Source organism: Scomber japonicus, chromosome 7 (genome assembly GCF_027409825.1).
Source record: "Scomber japonicus isolate fScoJap1 chromosome 7, fScoJap1.pri, whole genome shotgun sequence".
Taxonomy (NCBI): Eukaryota; Metazoa; Chordata; class Actinopteri; order Scombriformes; family Scombridae; genus Scomber; species Scomber japonicus.
Window position 1 is genome coordinate 14,196,078 of NC_070584.1, and position 20,281 is coordinate 14,216,358.

The following is a 20,281-nucleotide window of genomic DNA, read 5'->3' on the forward strand; positions in this document are numbered from 1 at the left end:
ACATAATGAGCCAGCCCAGCTGTTTTGTTCCTCTCACAGACTGTTTCGCTGAAGATTGAGGAGGAAGTGCAGTGATGGATCTGAACCCCTGCTCCTGCGGTGGAGGCCTGGCACAATGCGAGACTGACTGCACAACAACATGGTGAGGCTTCATGGAAGCACTTAACCTGCTGTGATTCAGAGGCCTTCATTCAAATGTCTACCAGCTCTGCAGCCCTGCATCAGATTAGAGAGTTAAGATGTGATTTCCCCCTAAACCAGGCAGCCTGGGGTTTACTGGTTCACCAGGTTGAGGGAAAAAGGAAAACAGGGTCACGTTCTCAAAGACGGACAGGGAAAAGGATATGTCTTGTGTGTTATCATGCAGAATTATCAGGCAGCCAAACCTACTTCCAGTCTAATTCCCCTGTTGCCCCAGTATATTAAATTTTCGTTCTGGGCAAAGGCTGAGGGTGTAAAGAAATCATTTTCATACAGATATACTTTTGACTGTATGAACACAGGTCAGCTGTATAGCTGCCTTTGAAAGAGACTCAGCTTATAAAAAACACCGGATCATGTTTATGATGGCATCCATAATTCCTCTCAGTGAGAGAGAACAGAGTTTGGACGCAACAAAACCCAAACTACAACAGTACAAAATGTTCTGCTTTAATCAGGCTTTCTGTCATTTAAACACTGGTCTCCTTAATGTTAATGGCTCTATTGAAACATGACCAATATAATGCTCATGCAATATTTTGCATCTGGTATAAGAGAAGCAGCTCCCCTTTGTCATTGGCAGCATCATTGTAAATTTGATGATTAATGTACTCAATAATTCAACTATTTATTTGGTTCAACATTTAAGATTCTGTTGACTAGCTTATACAGTCATTGTACACCCAAGCAAGAAATGATGGGTTGACTCAAATTTATTGAATCTAAAAATATAATTATAATATATAAATATATATGTATATATAATATTCTTACAGAAAGGCTTTGGCATGAGCAAAAGATGAAAATGTCTCTTTAGTGCGGAGTATCAAGGATAAAATCTTTTTTTTAAATTGTCACACAGCTTTAAATTGACACAATTTATTCTAGAAACAATAAACATATAAATGAAATAAATGACAAATTCACTATACTGTTCAATATTGTATTAATATTTAAAAACAAGACCCTTATTTAACATTACATTTTTGTTATTATTCTATTAATTTAACCATGTAATGCTGCAGCCTTTACTTGAATGTGAGTGTATTCAGTTGAGACACTCTTGAAAAGGGTTTTTTTGTGTTCCATAATATCTTTCTTAAGACAGTAAAACTGAAGGCTGAGGAAGATTTATTGTGCAGTAAGGGTTGAATATCGGCTAAATAACTACTGGATATGAGAAGTGCTGGCTCAGGTGTTTGCTTCAGTGAGCAGACATGATCCTATGACCTCTCATTCTCAATGAAAAGCTCCTGAGTCATCCCACTTTGTCTCATGACAGTGCATTTATTCTCACTAGCAATCCTAACAATTTATAATGGCTAATTAGAGTGCAATACAAAGCTCCCACTGCCACAGCCATTAGTAACCATCAAGGCATTAATTATAAACCCATTGACGAAATCCGAGCCCGCCATGAAAAAGATAGACTGGGGGTTACGCAATGAAAATCCTAAACATGATCTGTGTTCCGAGCCGGCGCCTGGACTGATGTTACTGGCAGTCAATACAGGATCCTGTTTGACGGGTCCATGAGCTACGGCGTCCTCTGACACCCGGGCTTCAATCTGTCCAGCGCCTTTCACTCACACCTGCATCCATTCTCTCTCTCGCTTTCTCTCTCTGTCTCTCACTCTTCTCTCTTTTACCCCCTTCTGGCAATAAGCTCCTCTTGCTGCAGCCCAACAATGGGGTGTTATATACCTCAACATGCTCTGTGACTCGCATTTTATATTGGTGCCATTGAGGGATGAGAGATGCCAATTCAGCAACAGCCAGTAATAACAAAAATGTTATATTTAATTGATCCCCTTCATTGCTCTTTTGTCAAACTTCTGTAGAATCCAATGTGATGATTGGCCTGTGCTCAGGGCTTGTCTTTTAATTGGATCTTTACCACCATCCATCATTTTCTCCATCCTCTGTGACTCCACCACTCAGTCGCATTTTTGCTTTTGCATTTCAGACATTTTTTTGAGAATAAACGTAAAGGGTTCAAGCTGAACCGGGTGTCTTTGCGTGATAGCAGCTCCAGCTGTCTCTTTTTATGGAGTAATCTACCTTAACCTGCCTTGTCTAATTCTACTGTGATTTCCTTAATTTCCCAGCGTAAAAGCTGTCCAGGAAAAAAAAACACAAAAATGTGTCACATTACTCACTCAAATGCAACAAGCCTTAAGACTGCATTTCATTTTGGTCTATTGAGGCTGCACGGTAATGGAGAAATTGGCATCTTCAGACATTGCCACAGCTCTGGAAAGATGCCCCTGCTCTGACAACAAATCCTGACATTAACCATTCATGCTCTGGGAAGAAAAAAAACCCATCACCACTAAACCACAGCATCTAACCAGAAAGCCAAAGCACATTGTGAGTAGCTGTTTTCTAACAGTGTGAAAAGTGTTTGAGGGAGTATTTCAAAAGTGTAGATTCTTGCTGCGGTCAGAGAATATTTCATGCTAATGTATATACCCAACACCACAGGGACACCCCTTTCTGTTGCATTCTCACTCGTGATTTCAGGTTATAGGGTGGATGTCAATTTCAATCTGGACTGCTGGCTTTAAATTCTTTTGTGACAACTTGATGTAATGGATTCCAGGGTTGGAGTCAGTGTTCCTGTATTGTAGAGAGTTGTTAAAGCCCTTCTCCCTTTTTGGAAAACCATTCGTTGTCTACACAAGGCAAGAGTTGACACAGCTGTCTAAAGGCTCACGCCTACTATAGCATACACTGGCCGACTCTATAACTCTGACGTGACAACAAATAAACACTGCAGAAGCCCAGAGAATTGCCAAGCAAACTGCCTCAGTGCCAGAGGCACTATAGTATTCAGACAGAAAACATGCCAGCAAAATTAAACAATAGTTCAAGATGGCATTGTGATCAACACCAGCCCAAGGATATGAGCAGGGTGAAGGGGAAGAAAGTGAGTTTATGCAACCCTCTGGAGGGAACCCAGACCACAAAGCCTTGTGGGTAAAAAAGCAGCAGCCCAAGAAATGTGGTGCAACTGAGATGCCATGGTGCCCCTAGATTTGTTCACTCCTCCGCCTGCCAAGGTTGTGTTCTTTTCAGCTCCCTGCGGGTTTCAGGGTCCAGTTTCCAGTTGTGTGGATATGGCTGGTTGCAATATATCAGACTGTACTAGACATTCAATGTGTCAAGTCGAATCACAGTTCAGGCATTCACAGTGAACACATCACCATCCATTCACATTTCAATAAATCAATTCACCACATTTCAATATATAGTTTTCGATTCATATTCAATAATTCAATCCGCACTAACACGCCTGTGCCCACTGTCCTATAGGAATATGTATTCACTCGAGAGTAAAACCACTCCTCATTCCTGTGCAATTACGATGGTCTTGAGAAAAATCCACTATTCACTGATATTCTTCAGTAAACGTTTCCATATTTATGGAATATTTCCTTCAAAATTTCTCATCAGACAAATGTGTATGTAACGTGAGTCCGAGCCTGGTACTCGCTGGCCTCACACAATTTGGCAGTTAAAGTGCAGGAACATTACAAGACAACAATTTTTTCCCATATACAATATTTATCTTCTGGTTGAACCTTAAATCATGTATGACCTAATCTAAATTTCTTGGCTTTATTACTTAAAAAATAAAATTGGCATACTGGTGATTGTGATGTTTTGCCTCTGACAAGGATGCAGCGCGATCCAAGTGACAGCTGCTACGTGACACACAACGTGATAGATTACTGTTATGGGAAGCTGGAGGAACGGAGCAAAACAAAAAAGGATATGATCTGACTTAAAGGCTTCTTACTTCTACTGTAATTCTGCCCGAATAACTAAACCAATCTGGTTCTAAACCCCGCATAAACCTTTTTACATCAATGTTAAACTAATTCCAAAGCTGAACAGACTGAATGTGAAACAGATGTTTAGAAGTGAATAGAAAGCGAGAGGGCTTCTTTCTGGAGACAGTTAGAGATCATTGGGGTGTAAAACTCTATGGGGGAGAGGTAAATCCCGGCTTAAATATCAGAGTCTCTTATTGCCAGTTCTGCTGGGTCACACAATCATAAAATAGAGTAATAAGAAATTGGATCATTCTGTGTATCGTGTCCTTATATGTCCCACTGAAAAGATCTTTGGTCCTGTTTTTCTTTCTCTAATTTCACCCCCCCCATCATCATCATCATCATGATCATAAGTCATTACAGTAGATGTGGTTTTGGTACAACCTCACTGTTTTGATATATGTGCCATTCAGCGCCACAATCCACGACTCAATATTCTAGTTGGATCTTTCCATCTGGATCTCTCTTCACCGTCTCACTTTCTGGTGGGCATTTTGAGAAACACACTGAAGGCCTTGACAGTGTAAACACTGTCTCAGACACAGTCTCAGCTTGGAAAGCTTGGTTGACCTGCAACAAACACTTGAGTTGTGTGTGTGTGCAACGGCCTTGCTAATGTTTCAAAAATGCTCTTGAGTCCACATTCAGTGCATACCAAATCACTTGTCATGCATAATTCTGGGCAAAGATGCCTTTTTTTGGGATGACATCAATAGGGCTGAATTGCCTGTCAGGCTCTGTTTCTTTTAGCCTTCACTTCTTCCCTCAATCCTTCAAATTAAACCTGGCACACTAACCACAGAGCACCGCAGCGCATAATTCAAACTTGACACTCTTAACGTAAAGACGTCTTTCTCTACATAATTTATCCATACTTCTCTTGGTGTTTATTTTACACGGTAGCAACTCAGTTTCTCCTGTATATCCACTGCAGGTCCAGCCTAGTCTGCTCAGGTGCTGTGTGGGTCTGGCTGGGTGGAGGGATACTGTCATCCTGAGTTTGTGGTGTGGCTCTGAGGCACAAGTGGTCCCGGTGTGTATAAATGTCCTTCTTGTTTGCTTGTTTGGTGGGTGATGTGATGGCAGACGGGGGTAGATGTTGCTCTGGACTCGGATCTACGCAGTGCCTTCTGCCACACTGACAAGTCAGCAAAACACAAAAACAAACATCTGCACGCAGTAAGAGATTCAACTGTGTTCAAAACACACACAGCACACACACTACCAACTGACCTGTTTGGTGGGTATGTTTGCAGAGTGGCTGCTGTGGCACAAATTGTGTCTGGGCACAAAACGAGGCCAGTGTTTGAATGTGAGGAGCAGGACAGGACGGTAACCTCAGAGGAAAAAAGGAGCTGTTATGCCGTTTTTTCCTCGTAAAATGCCACAAATATACTTTGGCTATAATTATCTGTTTGACTGAAGCAAAGAAACAGTTAAGTACGCCTCCACAATGCACATGATCCATGACGGTATACAGCCAAAAAGCCTACCATTGACCACTGACAACCAAGGAAAATCTTCTAAAAAGTCTAAAAAGGCCCACAACTTTCTCCACAAGTCCTTCTCTCTGCTCCATGAACCAGATTTGCATCCCCACAACAGCCCCCTCAACACACACCCCTTCATCTCTCCAATGTATTAGTAAACTGATCTGGCTCAGTAGAGAGGTTAAACTGATTAAGATTTTGGATGGGACACAATTATGACACAATCTTTGTGCAATGTATAACCAGCCGCAGCCCTGGGTCTTCAGGTTTCAGATACAAGACCGTGATTAAATGTTGAGGAAATGGGGAAACTCAAAATATTGCATTCCAGACAAATGCAATTAGAGTGTATCACATGTAGTAAATCCTGCATGCTTTGATACCTGGTTATGAGGTTGAAAGCAAGGTAGCTGTAGCTGTTTGACCTTTTGTAGCTTGAGTTCTGTCTAGAAGTGCACAATATTTTGTACAAGCAACAATCATTCAAATACATCTACTATAGTCAGTTTACATGTCCTCATCCAAGCCATGGATAAAGAGTCCAAACATGGCAGCTTGCTGGCTGCTCACCCAGCGTACACGGCAAACGTTTCTCCTGCTTCCTTTCTGTCTATCTTGTCTGCCTTTGGCTCTGCATGGTACATATTTGTTGTAGCAAGCTGTAATTTATAATTGTAATCAAGTTGCAGAACTTCTGCACCAGCAGCCCCACACCTGCAGTTGTAGACATGGCAACATGTGCCACCTTTTGGCAGCTATTATTACACAAAAAAACTGACATACTTTGTACCAACAGTAAATTATACAAGGTGTGCACTGATGTAAATGAAACTACATCTTTGAAATATTTCCTCCATTTTTGTTCGTGCATTACTTTGACTGTAAGTGTCCATCAACACCACATTCAAAACCCAAGTGACCTTAGTATCCATAGTGAACTTTTCAAAGTTAAATTTTAAAATAAAATATATGAAAACAAAACATGAACATTTTGCACAATATTAACTTCAAATAAACAATATTTGATAGTGAATCGTTCATTCATTTTAGTGATATTACACTCAAAATTGCTGAAGGCAAAGTAAGATTTTTTCTTAATGAATTTATTCATTTTATAACTTTAAAAATAAAAATAAAAACTGGGCTTTACTGAAGCTTTACTTGTTGATCAATTTATGTTTATTGACTGGAGAGAGAAACACTGAAAAATATAATACTCCTTTTATTTAATTTCTGTTCATTTAACATTGTATTTCAAAAATATTTTAATTATTGTTATTTTTTTAAGATCATAGTTAGTTTTAATATTATTTTTAATTGGCAAATGAGAATAAAATCAGAACAACATCAATAACAATAATGAGTTGATTGTGGCCTATATTTAGAAACTTTACAACACATCTGAACCCATAGGCTAAATATTTATACCTAAAATAGGTAATGGTCAACAAAGAGCTAAGAAATTAAATATATGTTATGTCAATGACACATTACATGAGTTGTTTCAGTGTCTGAACAAGGTGACACTGAGTTGTACAGTACAGTCTGTTGTGATTGTGTATGTGCAGTAAGTATTTAGTGTATCAAAGCAGTCCTAAATCCAGATCTTAATGATAAATAGTGAGAGACAGGAGGAGAGAATGTGAGAGGGGAGTCGGAGAGGTGTTGGGAGGATGGAGAGCACTGGACTACATTACAGCAAAAGATTGACTGGAAAGCTTTTTTAGCCTGACAAGAAGTTGGCCTGCCTCACTCAACAAGGAAAACAAGCAAGATCCATCTCAGGACTTTCATTCACATGCCAAAACATCAGTCACAGAGCCCCCTCCGCCAGCAGTTTCATCATACGAATATAACATATGGACAGTGTTGTGTTACTATTAGCATGACGACCGGACTGCCAAGCGGTGCACAGCAAACCTGACGGGAAGACAGAGGGTAACCACAGGATGGGATTATGGGTTTGTAGAAAGAAATTACACTATTTAGCTACCTGATGAACTCATTTGCCCAGGGAATGACTGACAAAGTTAATTCTGAAAAGGAATTAATGGGGAGGAGAGGTACCAGACCTTCAGATAAAGTGCTATGAGTTGAACTCCAACAGGTCCTTATGTGGGCCTGATGAAGTCTTCGCATTTGTGTCAACTTAACAGACTTTAGGAGCTTGGTTTCCTGAACATGAAGATGACCCCTATGTGTGTGTGCGTGTGTTTGTGTGTGTGTGTGCGTGTGTTTGTGTGTGTGTGTGTGTAAAGCCTCAGTAACCAGCTGGCCTGATCCACAATATTTTGTGTTGGTTATTTTGTTTACATGAAAACATGAGTTTGCACATCTGTACTGTAACTGATATTCTGGTGTTTTGATCAACAGAGTTTCTCTAAAGCTCTTCAACTTTTCATTGTCTTACCCCTTAAAAGACAAGATTTTGCAGAAAATATATTGATGTACAACATGTGTGTGTAAGCGCATGTCTAAGCCTCTCTAAGTGCTCATTACGATCATCTGTAAGAGAACCGAGCTCCATACATCTCCACTGCAGGTAGTTTTGGCCTCAGTGGCCCAGAAGCTGGAATCTGAGAGATTATAGTCTCTAAATCGTCCAGACAGGCCAGAGTGTCAGAGGCTCATACGGGTATTAACACATTAATATCAACGTCACTCGCCGTCCGCACCCAGTGCCCAGACGGCTCCAGTTTCAGGCGGCATTCAGAGGGTCATGTGTTGGGGCATGTGCTGAACCTCAGTTTTAATTAGCTAATGGCACTCCCTGTTTCATCTCCTGAGTCTGAGCTGATTGCTCACAAAAGACTCCATTTACCCCTGAAAACACACGCCATCTTGGCACTGGCCCGCGCTCTATGTCTCAACGTCTGCTGCCGAGGGATTTCGCCACTCTCTTCCAAAAATCAGTCTAGTAAATCTAAATATATATGTTTGCTGGTTTCACACCAGTGAAAAAAGAGGAAATTCCATGATCTACGCTTTTTTCCAGAAAGGCCTCATGATCCAACTTTCCTTCAACAAGTGGTTTGACTGAGTGTGTCAGCGTGTGTGTGTGTGTGTGTGTGTGTGTGCGTTTTGGTGTTTGTCTGTGTGTGCACACATGTGTATGTATTTGGATGGAGCCCCATTAAGCAGCTAATGCTGGCTGTGTTTAATCATTGTGAAATGGGCGGGTTACTCTCTGTCTCGCCTTTGGTTTTAACACACGAGAAACACAAAAATATGTGAATCTACCCTTTTATGGAGGAATTTTCCTTTGAGCTATTTTTGAATAATTTGTCAATTATCTCATATAATGATATGAGCTCTGGGAGAAAAAAAATTGTAACTTCAATCAAATCATGAAAAAAGTATTTTAGAAAATTAGCGTGAGCATTCTTGCATGGTGCAAACATGTTTACCTTTTACTTACTTACTAATGAGACATAAATCACCATTAGGATAGTCTTTCTTTACTTACATAAAACTTAACAAGCATGACTTTGAATATTTTTTAGCCAGGTGCAAAAATAAAGTTTTAAATGATCCTTAAAACTGTATCGACGCCAAAACTGTCTCTGTAAAACATTACCATCGCCATGTACAGTCCTTCATCAATCCACTGCTTTTGTTCGAATTTTTCTAAAAATACAGCAGTGATTTTTTTTATTAATACTTTTTAAATCATAGCCTGTCATGCTGCATATCTTACATGTTATATAATCTATTAAATGATGACATTTTTTAATGACATACATAAATGGCCTGAATAGGTGTAATACCCAGTGATATATCATAATAATCAATAAGCCCAACAAAATAAAAAGATAATGATAATATTTACAGTACAGTATGTTTAAATTATATAGTATGTTATAGTAACACTGAATTCATAGAAAAACGTATTTGTTCATATATGAAACTGTGCCCGCAGGGTTTTTCTTTCTAACAAAATTTCCCACCTTCTCTTTTCGCTCTCTTTTCACTCTGAATCCTTCACCCCACAACATCATCGTAACCCTGTCTAATAACATTTAAACTATACTATCGTTTTAAAGATCTTATTTTATGGGTTGATTTTTCTCCCACATCTGACCAAAACAACTATGCCAAACAAACCAAATAAAGTGCACAGCGTGCTATGTGAACGCTCTGTCCTTTTCCACAGAGAAGACTCTGTGGTTTAGAGGGATATTTTCTGACCCTCGTAGCTCACAGTCCTGCCTTCAGACACTTCAAATCCATAGGGCTGGCTTCTGAGAAAGCAGAACAATATCCAAGTCTGGGACCATGTCAGGTCTACTCTTGCTGGATATATTTTTAATATTTATGCAGACACAAGAAAAAAAATGTAATAAACTAAAAAAACAAGTGAATTAGGCATGAAACACAACAGGATATTGCAGAGAGATTATGTTGTTTCCTTTTCGCCCGCATGTCCCTCAGCACATGCCTGCCCTACAGCCCAGGGCTGGCTTTAATTGGGGGAGAAGGAACCAAACATGTTTTCTAAAAGGTAGCAGAACTTTTAAGAGCCACAAATTCAGCCTTTTACATATGGAAGAAACTGACTTTTTTTTTTTTTTTGATAAAATATTAGCCAGGTACAGACGGTGACAGGCCCACGCAGGGGTCAGGGTATGAATTGTGCGTTGTGATAATGACTTTTTCCTGCCAAGACACAGCATGAAGCAAATCCTGTGCAGCTGTAAGAGGAAAGAGAGATACAATATATATATGTTTAGACAGAGCGAAGGAGAGGGAGAAAGAGGAGAGAGGAGTGTTGTGTTTGGATGTGAGGAGAGCTCTGCTTCATGAGCGCCTGCTGGAATCTGCTGCTGGAAAGATAATAAAGGGATTAGTCCTGGTTTTTTTAGAGCATTTGGTCCTAAAAAAGAATGTCTCATCTGTTTCCTCTATGTGAATTGCTCGAATTCTTGAATGCCTTTGTCTATTGCATGAGCACAACAAACACAAGAGGCATCAGTGCTAGTGGCCAAGAAGCACAGAAGCTCAGACAACAAAATAAGGACTTGGAATGGAAACGACTGAAACACACGAGCATGCACACGCTTTCAGACACACACAGAGACACTAGGTTTCCTATAAGTGCATACTACCTACTTAAATCCGTACAGACTATATACAAACACAAACACTGTCACAAATACACACAGAGAACGTGTTTATTTTCTCTGGCCCTCCAAGTTTATCTGCTGAATTCCCAGATCAACATACATTCAATCCCTGCTGATTAGACGTGTTGATTCAAGCTTTTAAAACATTTCACATTTCTGTTTATCTTCTGTCGGAAAAGCAGGAGTGTTACAACCCAACGTACTGTACACAGAATCAATACTTCCTATTGTGAGAGTTGGTGGAAACTATATCCCCATTTTTTGCATTTCTACATGGCTGTGAATACGTGTGTTCGTGTGTATGTTTGAAAGAAGGGTGATCAGGAGGTTAGGGTGTATAGCAGAGTTTCACAGCACCTCATGTCCGTAGACAGAGTCCAGCGGCTCGTCTACACTGAGCCGAATTGTTCTGGCGCTCACATATGGTAAACATCTCTGAAAACACACATAAACACACACACCTACAGCCACACATTCATCTATAGCATACGTACAGAGCCATAACCAGCCCTGATGTGTGTCACCCAAATGTAATAAATGCATCCATGTAAGGCTCCAACCAGCAGCAGCAACAACAACTAAAAGACAAATAGCCTTTAATACAATAAAGTAAAGCATAATTAACAGTTGGGGCACATACATCCCTGCAAATGACTTCCAAATTTCTAGTTCATGACTGAGCAAAAGGGGGAAGAAACATTAACATCCTGGAGTGACGCAAAGCAGGGAGCCCAGCAGCAACAGTTGAGTTTGTGTCTTCACTCAGCATTCGACTGAGATGTGCACTAACAAGTATCAGAATTGGTCAGAATCAACAAGAACGACTTATTCAACTTTTGTAGTCTCTCACTTCAGCTAATTTTACAAGCCACTATTATACAAGTTATTTAGAAAATAAACTTTCTTTTAAGGAAAAAAGACCTTGAGATAAAACAGGTGCTGTAGCAATACTGCAGACTCAGTTCTTCAATAATTAGGATTTGGATGGGTTCCTGAACTTGAAGAGGACCACTTCTGACAGGGGGCTTTGGGTGAAGCCGTGAATTGAGCAAGACTAGCAAATATTACCGACCATCCCTTCGTGGCTCCCTTCTCCAGACTACTACATTTCTCCTCATGTTTGGCTTGGATATGAAGCCAATTCACTTAATACTTGTGGGACAGCTAAACATTTAAAGCTCCCATTTAAAGGGATCAAGTGTAGGCATTGTTTGGTTATGTTAACCATATGTGTTGGCTTTTCATGATCTGAATCCCTTCTCGAAAAACAGAGTGCTCGTGAAAATAAACATGGCTTCGCCCTACACAAATTGTGGACTAATTGTGTATTTGGACTAAATCATTCTTAAGGTTTGAGGGCTTTTTCCATTTGCTAAAGGGCGCGGGCGAGTGACAGCTTGACATTGATTAGTGTGTTGCCTTGTGGAATTGGAGCCTTACCTGTAAAGAATACAACCACAAATCTATTTATACTGATGAGGTAGTGCTACTCTTACAGCAGCTCACATCTTCAGTGGGAAGAAAAAAATTCCTCCTTTTTACATGCTCCACTAAAAATACAGAAATTACAATCATAACTGTTTCTCAACCAAAACAAAATAAAAAAGTTTCTGTTGAAAAGTAATCAGCAATGAAGCAAGTCCAGTCTTGTTTTTGGACACGATGGACATGTATCTGAGGAGGAAAAATCATCTTGAGGGACTGTGTAACTTTATGAAATATGTGCTTGTGTTTAATTCAAACAAAAAAAAACAGATGGTTGCAATTATGGGGCAAACTAGACCTATATTTAAACTATTAAATACAACCTTTGTTTTTAAAGAACAAAAATTAATTTATAAAATAAATGAGAGAGTTGACTATGAGGGGACTGTCAAGAAACCTGGCGTGTGTTTCTTAGACCTGGTCAGTATTGGGTGGATTATTTTACAGATTTATAATGACTCACCATACACTTGTTAGGTTTTTCTCCGGAGTGGACCCTCATGTGAATGAGCAGCTTGTAGCGGGCGTTGAAGGGCTTGTAGCGGCGAATGCAGCCAGCCCAGAAACAGGTGAAGTCCTCACCTTTGCGCTGGTCGATGTGGACCTTCTCAATGTGCCTCACAAGCTCCTCCTGCTGTTCGTATGCAGCACTGCAGTCAATCCAGCGACACACCTGCTTATCAGCGAGTGTTCCCCCTCCTCCTCCTCCACTTCCACCTCCTCCTACTCCGACTTCTTCTCGCTCTGGGGCTGTGTGGGACCCAGGAGGGCCTCCAGAGGACGGTTTGAGTCCCAGGGAAGAGGCTGGTGCTGTTTGCTGGCTCTGGTGATGCAGCAGGCCCCCAGGACTGGGCCCCACATATTGATGCAGGTGGTAGGGTGGAGGCATGGTAGATCGAGGAGGGTGGTGGGGGTGACGAAGGTGCCCATTGCGACCACTTAAGTGATGGTGATGATGATAGTGGTGCTGAAAGAGTTCATCTTCACTGGGAGAGAAGTCATCAAGGGGCTCCTGCTTGAGGGCAGCCCCTGATCTTTGGCCCCCATCCAAGAGAGTCCCAGTGTCAGGCCCTGAATGTAGCGTCCCAGACATCAGGACCCCACTCATCAGTAGCCCCAACCCATCCAAGCCTCCTCCTCCCACCACATCGACTCCGGCTGCTCCACCAGCCCCGCGCCCCTGCTGCATGGAGCCCTGCTCCTCACACAGCCCCTGGCCCTGCTCTGGCTCCACTGATGACACTGAGGAGGAGGATGATGAGGAGGAAAGGGACAGCAGGCAGGTGGCAGGTGAGGATAGCTGACAGCTCTCCTGTAGTGTGGCCTGCTGGGGGCTGCCGTGAGGTGGGGGCTTGTGGGGGGCTTCCCGTGAGCAGGAGTTAGAGGGTGGGGATGTGGAGGAGGAGGAGGAAGAGGAGGAGAAGCCGGCGCTGCTAGTGTGGCTGGGCGAGAGGTTAGTGCGGAACCCGTTGACGCAGGCAACCATCGACATCTGGGAGGAGGAGCAGATGATGGCAGTGATATTAATCTCCTCGGAGGCAGCGCTGGAAGTTGACGGGGACCCAGTGACAGCAACGCTGCTGGTGCCAGCAGTGCTGGTGGACTGCGAGACCAGGGACAGGCAACGTCTCTTCAGACTGCTAGTGCTGAGCAGCCGCGCTGAATGACGGGAGCTCGTTGGGGACAAAGCCAGCGGGGAGGAGCCATCTTCATTATTAAACGGTTGCGCTGCGTCCCCTGACACAGCATTACCTACGCCGCTCACTGCGCATACGCCACTACCACTGTTGTGTGTGGCTCCAACCATCTCATTTCTCGGCAATCCCAAAACTATGCCAGCCCTAGAGTTCTGAAACCCAGCCTGAGACGTGCTATGGACACCTGGCCCCATGCTGGAAATCTTGTAACCCATTGAGTTTTCTTGTTTGATTGGGTAAGGGAGAGAGGATCGAGCCCCGTTGGCAATGCCGCAGCTCAGGCCGGGTGAGGCCCCCGTCAGGGTCCTCTGGAAGGCAGACGAGGATCTGTGAGGAAGAAAAAAAACACACAGAGAAGAATATGCATGCTATTAGCTCAGGCCCTGTTGACAGACACAGGCTGGTTCTTCCCACTAGCAGTGCTGTCAGAATTTAGCCTCCTGCTCCCACTCCTCCTCCAATCCTTCTCTCGGTTTACGGAAAAAAATCATGTCATCCTAAATCAATCCCAGTAACCTAAAATTCTTTTCTTCTTACACATTGTAAGTCATGTTCGGGACTCAGTGACATAAGGTGATGATGGACAGCAGGTAGTATCTGCGGCTGATGATCAAAAATGTTTTTTATGAATAAATGAAACAGGATCTTCTGGTTGCGAGAGGATATGAATGGGCATTTATGACTAAGAATAGAGTGAGGGGGAGGGAAGGATGGCAACTGAGACTAAGAGGCCACTGGCTAGTGTGACCATCTGACAGGCTTTGATAACACAAAGGGGTTAAACCCAACCCAACATTGGGGATAAATAGGGAGTCACCTGTTTTGGTGGCATAATTGCGGCCTATGAAGGGTCACCGTTTACAATACTGTGTATTATGGTGGGAATCTTTGCCCTGCTGAATGGGGAACCCAGGTCAGATTTCTCCATGCGTTGCTGTGATCTTCTACATAATCATTCCTGTCAGTTGGCTCATTATGGATTTTGTCCAAAGCCCCTGAGTGATGTGAGAAGAGCTCTCTTTTCTCCGGGCTGTCTCATGAAGGAATCGTCTTTGTCCTTTTCCCCCCGAGCACGCTGGGGGAAAAACAGAGCCGACGCTAGCTAGGATTGGAGAAAGCCACTGGCAGAGTTTGTCATCGTTGTTGTTAATAAAGACTTGACCCCCCACCCCCAACCCCCTTCCTTTCTATTCAGAAGGGCCATTTCCTGTTTGGCTGTAGTGAAAATATTGAGAGACAATATGAGAGAAGTCAATGTCTTTCCAGAAGCGCTTTCGATCAGATGACTAAAGATGGAGGGATAGAAAAGAGGAGGAGAAAGAAGTTCATTGGAAATTCTTTCTAACTTGACCAACAGTAGTCAAAGATTGCACAACAGAAGAAGCACATTAGTGTAACATAAATGTTGTACTTTGGACCCTTTCAGTGAGATTTATGAGACTAGGTAAATCTTTCCAGCTACATATGTGTACATCTGAATCACAATAGCAAAGATAATGAAAAACCTGCAGTGTTAGCAACATTACACCCAACAGGAAACATTCAAAACTAGAACAGGAACATAATTATTAGAAAACAACAGCGATAGTGACAGTTTACCTGGTGTCTTGGTGAGGGCCGTCTTGCAGGAGGAGGTCGGGTGTAGGTCTGTCGCAGTGGAGGCTCTGGGGGTAAAGCCCCCCTGAATGACCCCCCACTGACAGTGGCAGGCTCTGCCCACATCGCATCAGGGTGCCCTCAGTGTCACCCAGCTCGGTGTCTACATCCTTCTCTGAGCAATAGGCACTATTTACTGAAAGAAGAGAAGGAGAAATGTCACTAAACTGGTTCTACAAATGATTTGAATGTAGTTGATAAACAATTTCAATGTTTAAACAGCTTTTTTTCACATAAGATATGATGAGTACATCCTTGATATGTGTATCAAATGATCCTGGCTAAGCACACTGAATGTATGATCTATTAACTGCCCTGGAAGGATAATCAGTTTACAATGGGATCCAGGCCATTGGTGACATTGTGAAGTTTTATTAGATTATGAATATTCTCTTGAGAAATAATTGTTGGCTGCCACAACTGTAGTATCTGGTGATGTATGGAGAGCTTTTTGGCAAAGTTCAACTGGTGACAGTAAGAATAGCGCTGGAGAGATTTATTATCAAATATTATTGCTGGAGTAATTGAGGAATTGTATTCCAAATGGCGATGCGTCCAATTTGGAAAAATAAACTAACTGAAATGAATGTGTCCGGTAGAGGCAGCCAGTAGAAGTGTAACCATGGCATGAGTCATGAATTAAAATTACATACAGTGTTTTTAATTTTACCATCAGTTGTTTTAATTTCATGTAATCATTACTTTTTTTAATGTAAATAGTGACTTCATTGTTTTATTTCACTCATTTATGTATTTATTAGGTAAATTGTTCATTGGAGAAGAAAACTCAATTGAAGTGCAGTGTGAGTCATTTAAAGTGTGATTTTCATCCATGGACTAAAATTCAGAAAACAGCAATAATTGCGATGGAAGAATCATCAATATCAGATGTATGTTTCATAGTTAAATAACATCTACAAATAATCTATTTAGTGAGGGAAATGCATGCAGTTTAGTATTTGTTGCTGAATAAAAATGTATTTTTTATTAGTATTTACTTTTCAGCTGCAGCACATTTTAATCCCTAGGTACTGGCCTCAGGTGTTCAAACCTGAGCATTTGATCAGGATGACAAGCTTCATGAGTGTGACTGAAAATATAGCCTAATAAAAATAGGACAAAGAAAAATTAAAGTGGAAACGGAGGGAGGTGTATGAGGAAATATTTGCTGAGGGAAAGCCGATATCCCCACACACTCATGTGTAGGCGGCCACGCGTCCCCTGTTCCAACTTTCCTAACTCAATTTCTCAAATTCAATTTTCTCCTAACGATGTTATTGACAATGTTATCACACACTATGAGCTATTATTAATAAAGTCACCCAAACACCCTGTATGTGAGAGAGAACATTCAAAAAGGAGAACAGAAAGAATACAAGATGAAGAAAATGAATTAGATGTGAACATAGTCAAATATTTACCCGAATCAGAAATGAAAAAAACTAAACAACCCAACAACAAAAGATGTTACAGCATCAATAACAGATGGAGAGGGAGAGTAAACAGTAGAGGACAGAAAGAGAGGAAGTGTTTGGAATATGGGAAAAAGGTTACAGGAATGAACAAAAGACAAGAGAAAACAAGAGGACTCTGTGAGCCATGTTATCCTCAGTTTAAGAAACATCTATTCACATATCCCTCCTAAAGTTGATGTAGTTTCAGTCTCTTTTGTCTTGTTCGTGGGTCACAGCAGAAACACAAAGAAGTAGAGAAAAGGCAAAGCAAGCAATGCAAACAGGCCGGTATCGCTGGGGGACCGGAGGAATAATGCTGGTTTCACTCAAAGCCGTTAACAGAAGGCAAGATGTCTTTCAGCTCTGGTCTGTTTTCAAGCAATACAAATCATTCTGTTTATCAAATTCTGGATTGTTCTTTCCTTTTTGTTTTACTCCTTTTCTTTTTTTCACTGCTTGTTGGCTGGGCATCCCCACCAGTTAGCATACACTGTGTTTCTGTATGAAAGAATCAAGGCCCACTGATGTGAGGCCAAGTGTTTCCCTGCCTCGAGTCAGGAGTAATTCAATCAGGATGGCCAGAAGTGACATGACGGAGATGACCTACATCATCAGAGATTTCTTAATTAGGCCTTAATTGTCCATATGGATGCATGCAAAAACACAAACAACCAAATAAAAACAGTGTCATCATAAAGCAGTGGATGGACTGGCACTAAGTCAATAAGGCCTTGACTGAACGCACATGCTCTTTCTCTCATATCAAAGTCACCACCACATAAAACACAGACACACAACACGCAGCCCGGTAAATGTAATTCCAATTATGAGACAATGCTCTTTCTACTCTTGTTACTCTGTTCCAAATTACAGAATGGATGTTTGCCAGGAAAAGTCCACCATGTAAATGAGTCAACACAGAGACAAGACAGAGATGTTCCCAGAGCACTTATTACCTGTCTGCAAGTTGTTGTACTAAAACAGAATGATAATACAACCATTGTTCCCAGCACACTTCTGGGGGAAAAAAATCACTTGGATGAATCTCCACTGCTTAAACTCATTGGACAAGGGTTACACTGAGTCTGCTTTTACATGTCTTTTGCAAAACTCTACACCTCGTATTAGGGCTCGATATCAAATCTCAATTTTTTTTTACTTCTGAATTGTATCCTGAGCATCAAAAATTGTCAAGTATTGAAAGCTGGCATCAAACGTCAGATTTAAAGCCTGCTTTACTCATTTTTGGATCAAATAGTTCCCTATTTAAATCTGATATGGTTACCTTAATAGCAGCAAATTAGCTACCTAGCCTGCAAATAGATGTAAGAAGTGTGCTTTACACCTGTGAGAAAGTTTGGAGGCTCAATCAACAAGCTAAGCTGCAAGACAAGGCAAGTCCATGTTTTCATCTTAGACAAATGGGAGACTTTAGCAGAAAAGCTAATGGGTTCTGTCAGTCAGGCTGTTGTGTAGCAGGCTGCTGTCTGGCAGTTAGTCAGTGTGACCGTCCGCCAGTGGTGGTTGACCACTAACATTACTGCTTTATGCAAATATGATTTATGGTCTTCTTTTGTGGAACAAAGAAAACATACAAATTCACATTTATTTTTAGGCTATTGTTTAAAGTCAGGTATTGTATAAACACTATTATGAAAAACTTGAGAAAAAAAATCCAGCCCTGTCCAGTATCAAATATAATTACTGAGACATACATAACAAATACATTCTCATAGTGAAAATGGTAAAATATGAGTTGAGACAAAAATGCACTTTGAGGATTAACTTTGGGAACTAACCGGAAATGTCTCAACAATAGACCACTGCATTTATACTTAAACATAGCCTGTCAGTCTAATCACAAACCAGGAGAAGAATAGGTTGATTCACCAAAAAATTACGAGTTGGTGCCAAATATGTAGAAAAGCAGAGAGGCAACATTATAGGATTTCTGGATAGATTTTAGCTGTTTGGCGCCACCACCAATGCGAAACAACTTACAGTGACTTTAAAGTCCCATTTGTGCGTAAGAAGTTTCTCTTCTGTTATCTTCTTTCATGGGAAGTTTCAAATCTGCACTTTTTACATCCAGCATCTGACATTCTTTTAATTGCATCTAGTTTTGTGAATTGTGGCAGAAGGGAGACCTTTTTGTGTGCCTTTGATTTGCTTATTTCCAATACAAACAGTAGTAGTACTTACAGAAAGTCCCTCTCGCCTGAACTCCTATTTCCAACATTTGTGATGAGAGTTGCATCATGTTGCGAAAGCTCGATTGGATTAAGTATCTCCATCCAGCAGACACCTTCTCCATTAAAGTCAGAGTGTTGGATGAGTGCTTAAGGTCCTGATACCACTGCTGGAATAAGTAAGTGCTCCAGTGATTTAAAGTTTTGCTACCTTAAAAGAATCAGTCATGCTCTGTTTGGGGAAAAGAGCTCCTCAACATATGGTGGCTTGGATGGGACCCGACAGTAAATTCAGTTTATATTGAATGTGCCATGGTAATTCAGCATTGAACATTTCTTTTTGTGTTGTGGGCATAGTTTGATCAGGGGGTGGAAGCCAAAGAGTGCTTTGGTGACTGAGGGAGAATGTAAGACATCAAGAAGTGGCCACAAGGGAGGAGAGTGTGTGCTATGCGTGTGTGTGTATGTGTGTGTGTGTGTGTGTGCGTGTGTGCGCATGCATGTCTTTCTATGTTTGAAAGAATCAATTTCCCTTGGAAACCAGCGTTGTGAGGACATTTTAGCAAAACCTCACAAATTTAACTTTAAACTCAGTTTAGTATAAGGGTTGGGTTTAGGCATTTAGTTGTGATGGTTAAGGTTAGGGTAAGGGGCTAGGGAAATTATGTCAATGAGTGTCCCCATATGGATATAAAGACAAACATGTGTGTGTGTGTATGTGTGTGTGTGTGTGTGTGTTCGTGCGTGCGTGTGCGTGGGTGTGAAAATAAATGAGTGAGAAAAAGAAAGAGAGAGAGGTGACCATTCTTCTTATGATAAGCAGAGTTATAGGTGGTCTGTTGAGTAAGGCAGCTGTGTATTCATCATACTTTACATTCCTTTGGCTTGAATTTGAAATCTTTTCATGTTTTGTTCTGAGGAAAACATGTTTATGTAATCCATTGACATAATTAACAAACACAAATTACAATCTGTAGGTACGGTAATAAGCAAATTAAATCTAGCCATTTACTTAATCCCTGCAAATTATGGTTAGAAATTGAGTTCAGTGTTGTGTGAAGTTTGAATGAGCACCTTCGAACAAGCTGGGTGGGAAGCTGCTATGATATGCACAGTTGCAAGCATTCAGGCTCAATTAGCACTAGCA

General features: G+C 41.2%; 1 protein-coding gene across 1 annotated transcript in view; it reads right to left on the reverse strand.

The window, feature by feature from the left end:
* Window positions 1-20,281, reverse strand: part of LOC128362208 (zinc finger protein GLIS1) — a 72,575-nt gene that overhangs the window by 28,670 nt on the left and 23,624 nt on the right. Inside the window, exons 3-4 of the mRNA XM_053322951.1 lie at window positions 15,435-15,627; window positions 12,602-14,162 (exon numbers count right to left, since the gene is read on the reverse strand). Of these exons, the coding sequence (XP_053178926.1) occupies window positions 12,602-14,162; window positions 15,435-15,627 (1,754 nt within the window). The remainder of the gene's footprint in view (window positions 1-12,601; window positions 14,163-15,434; window positions 15,628-20,281) is intronic.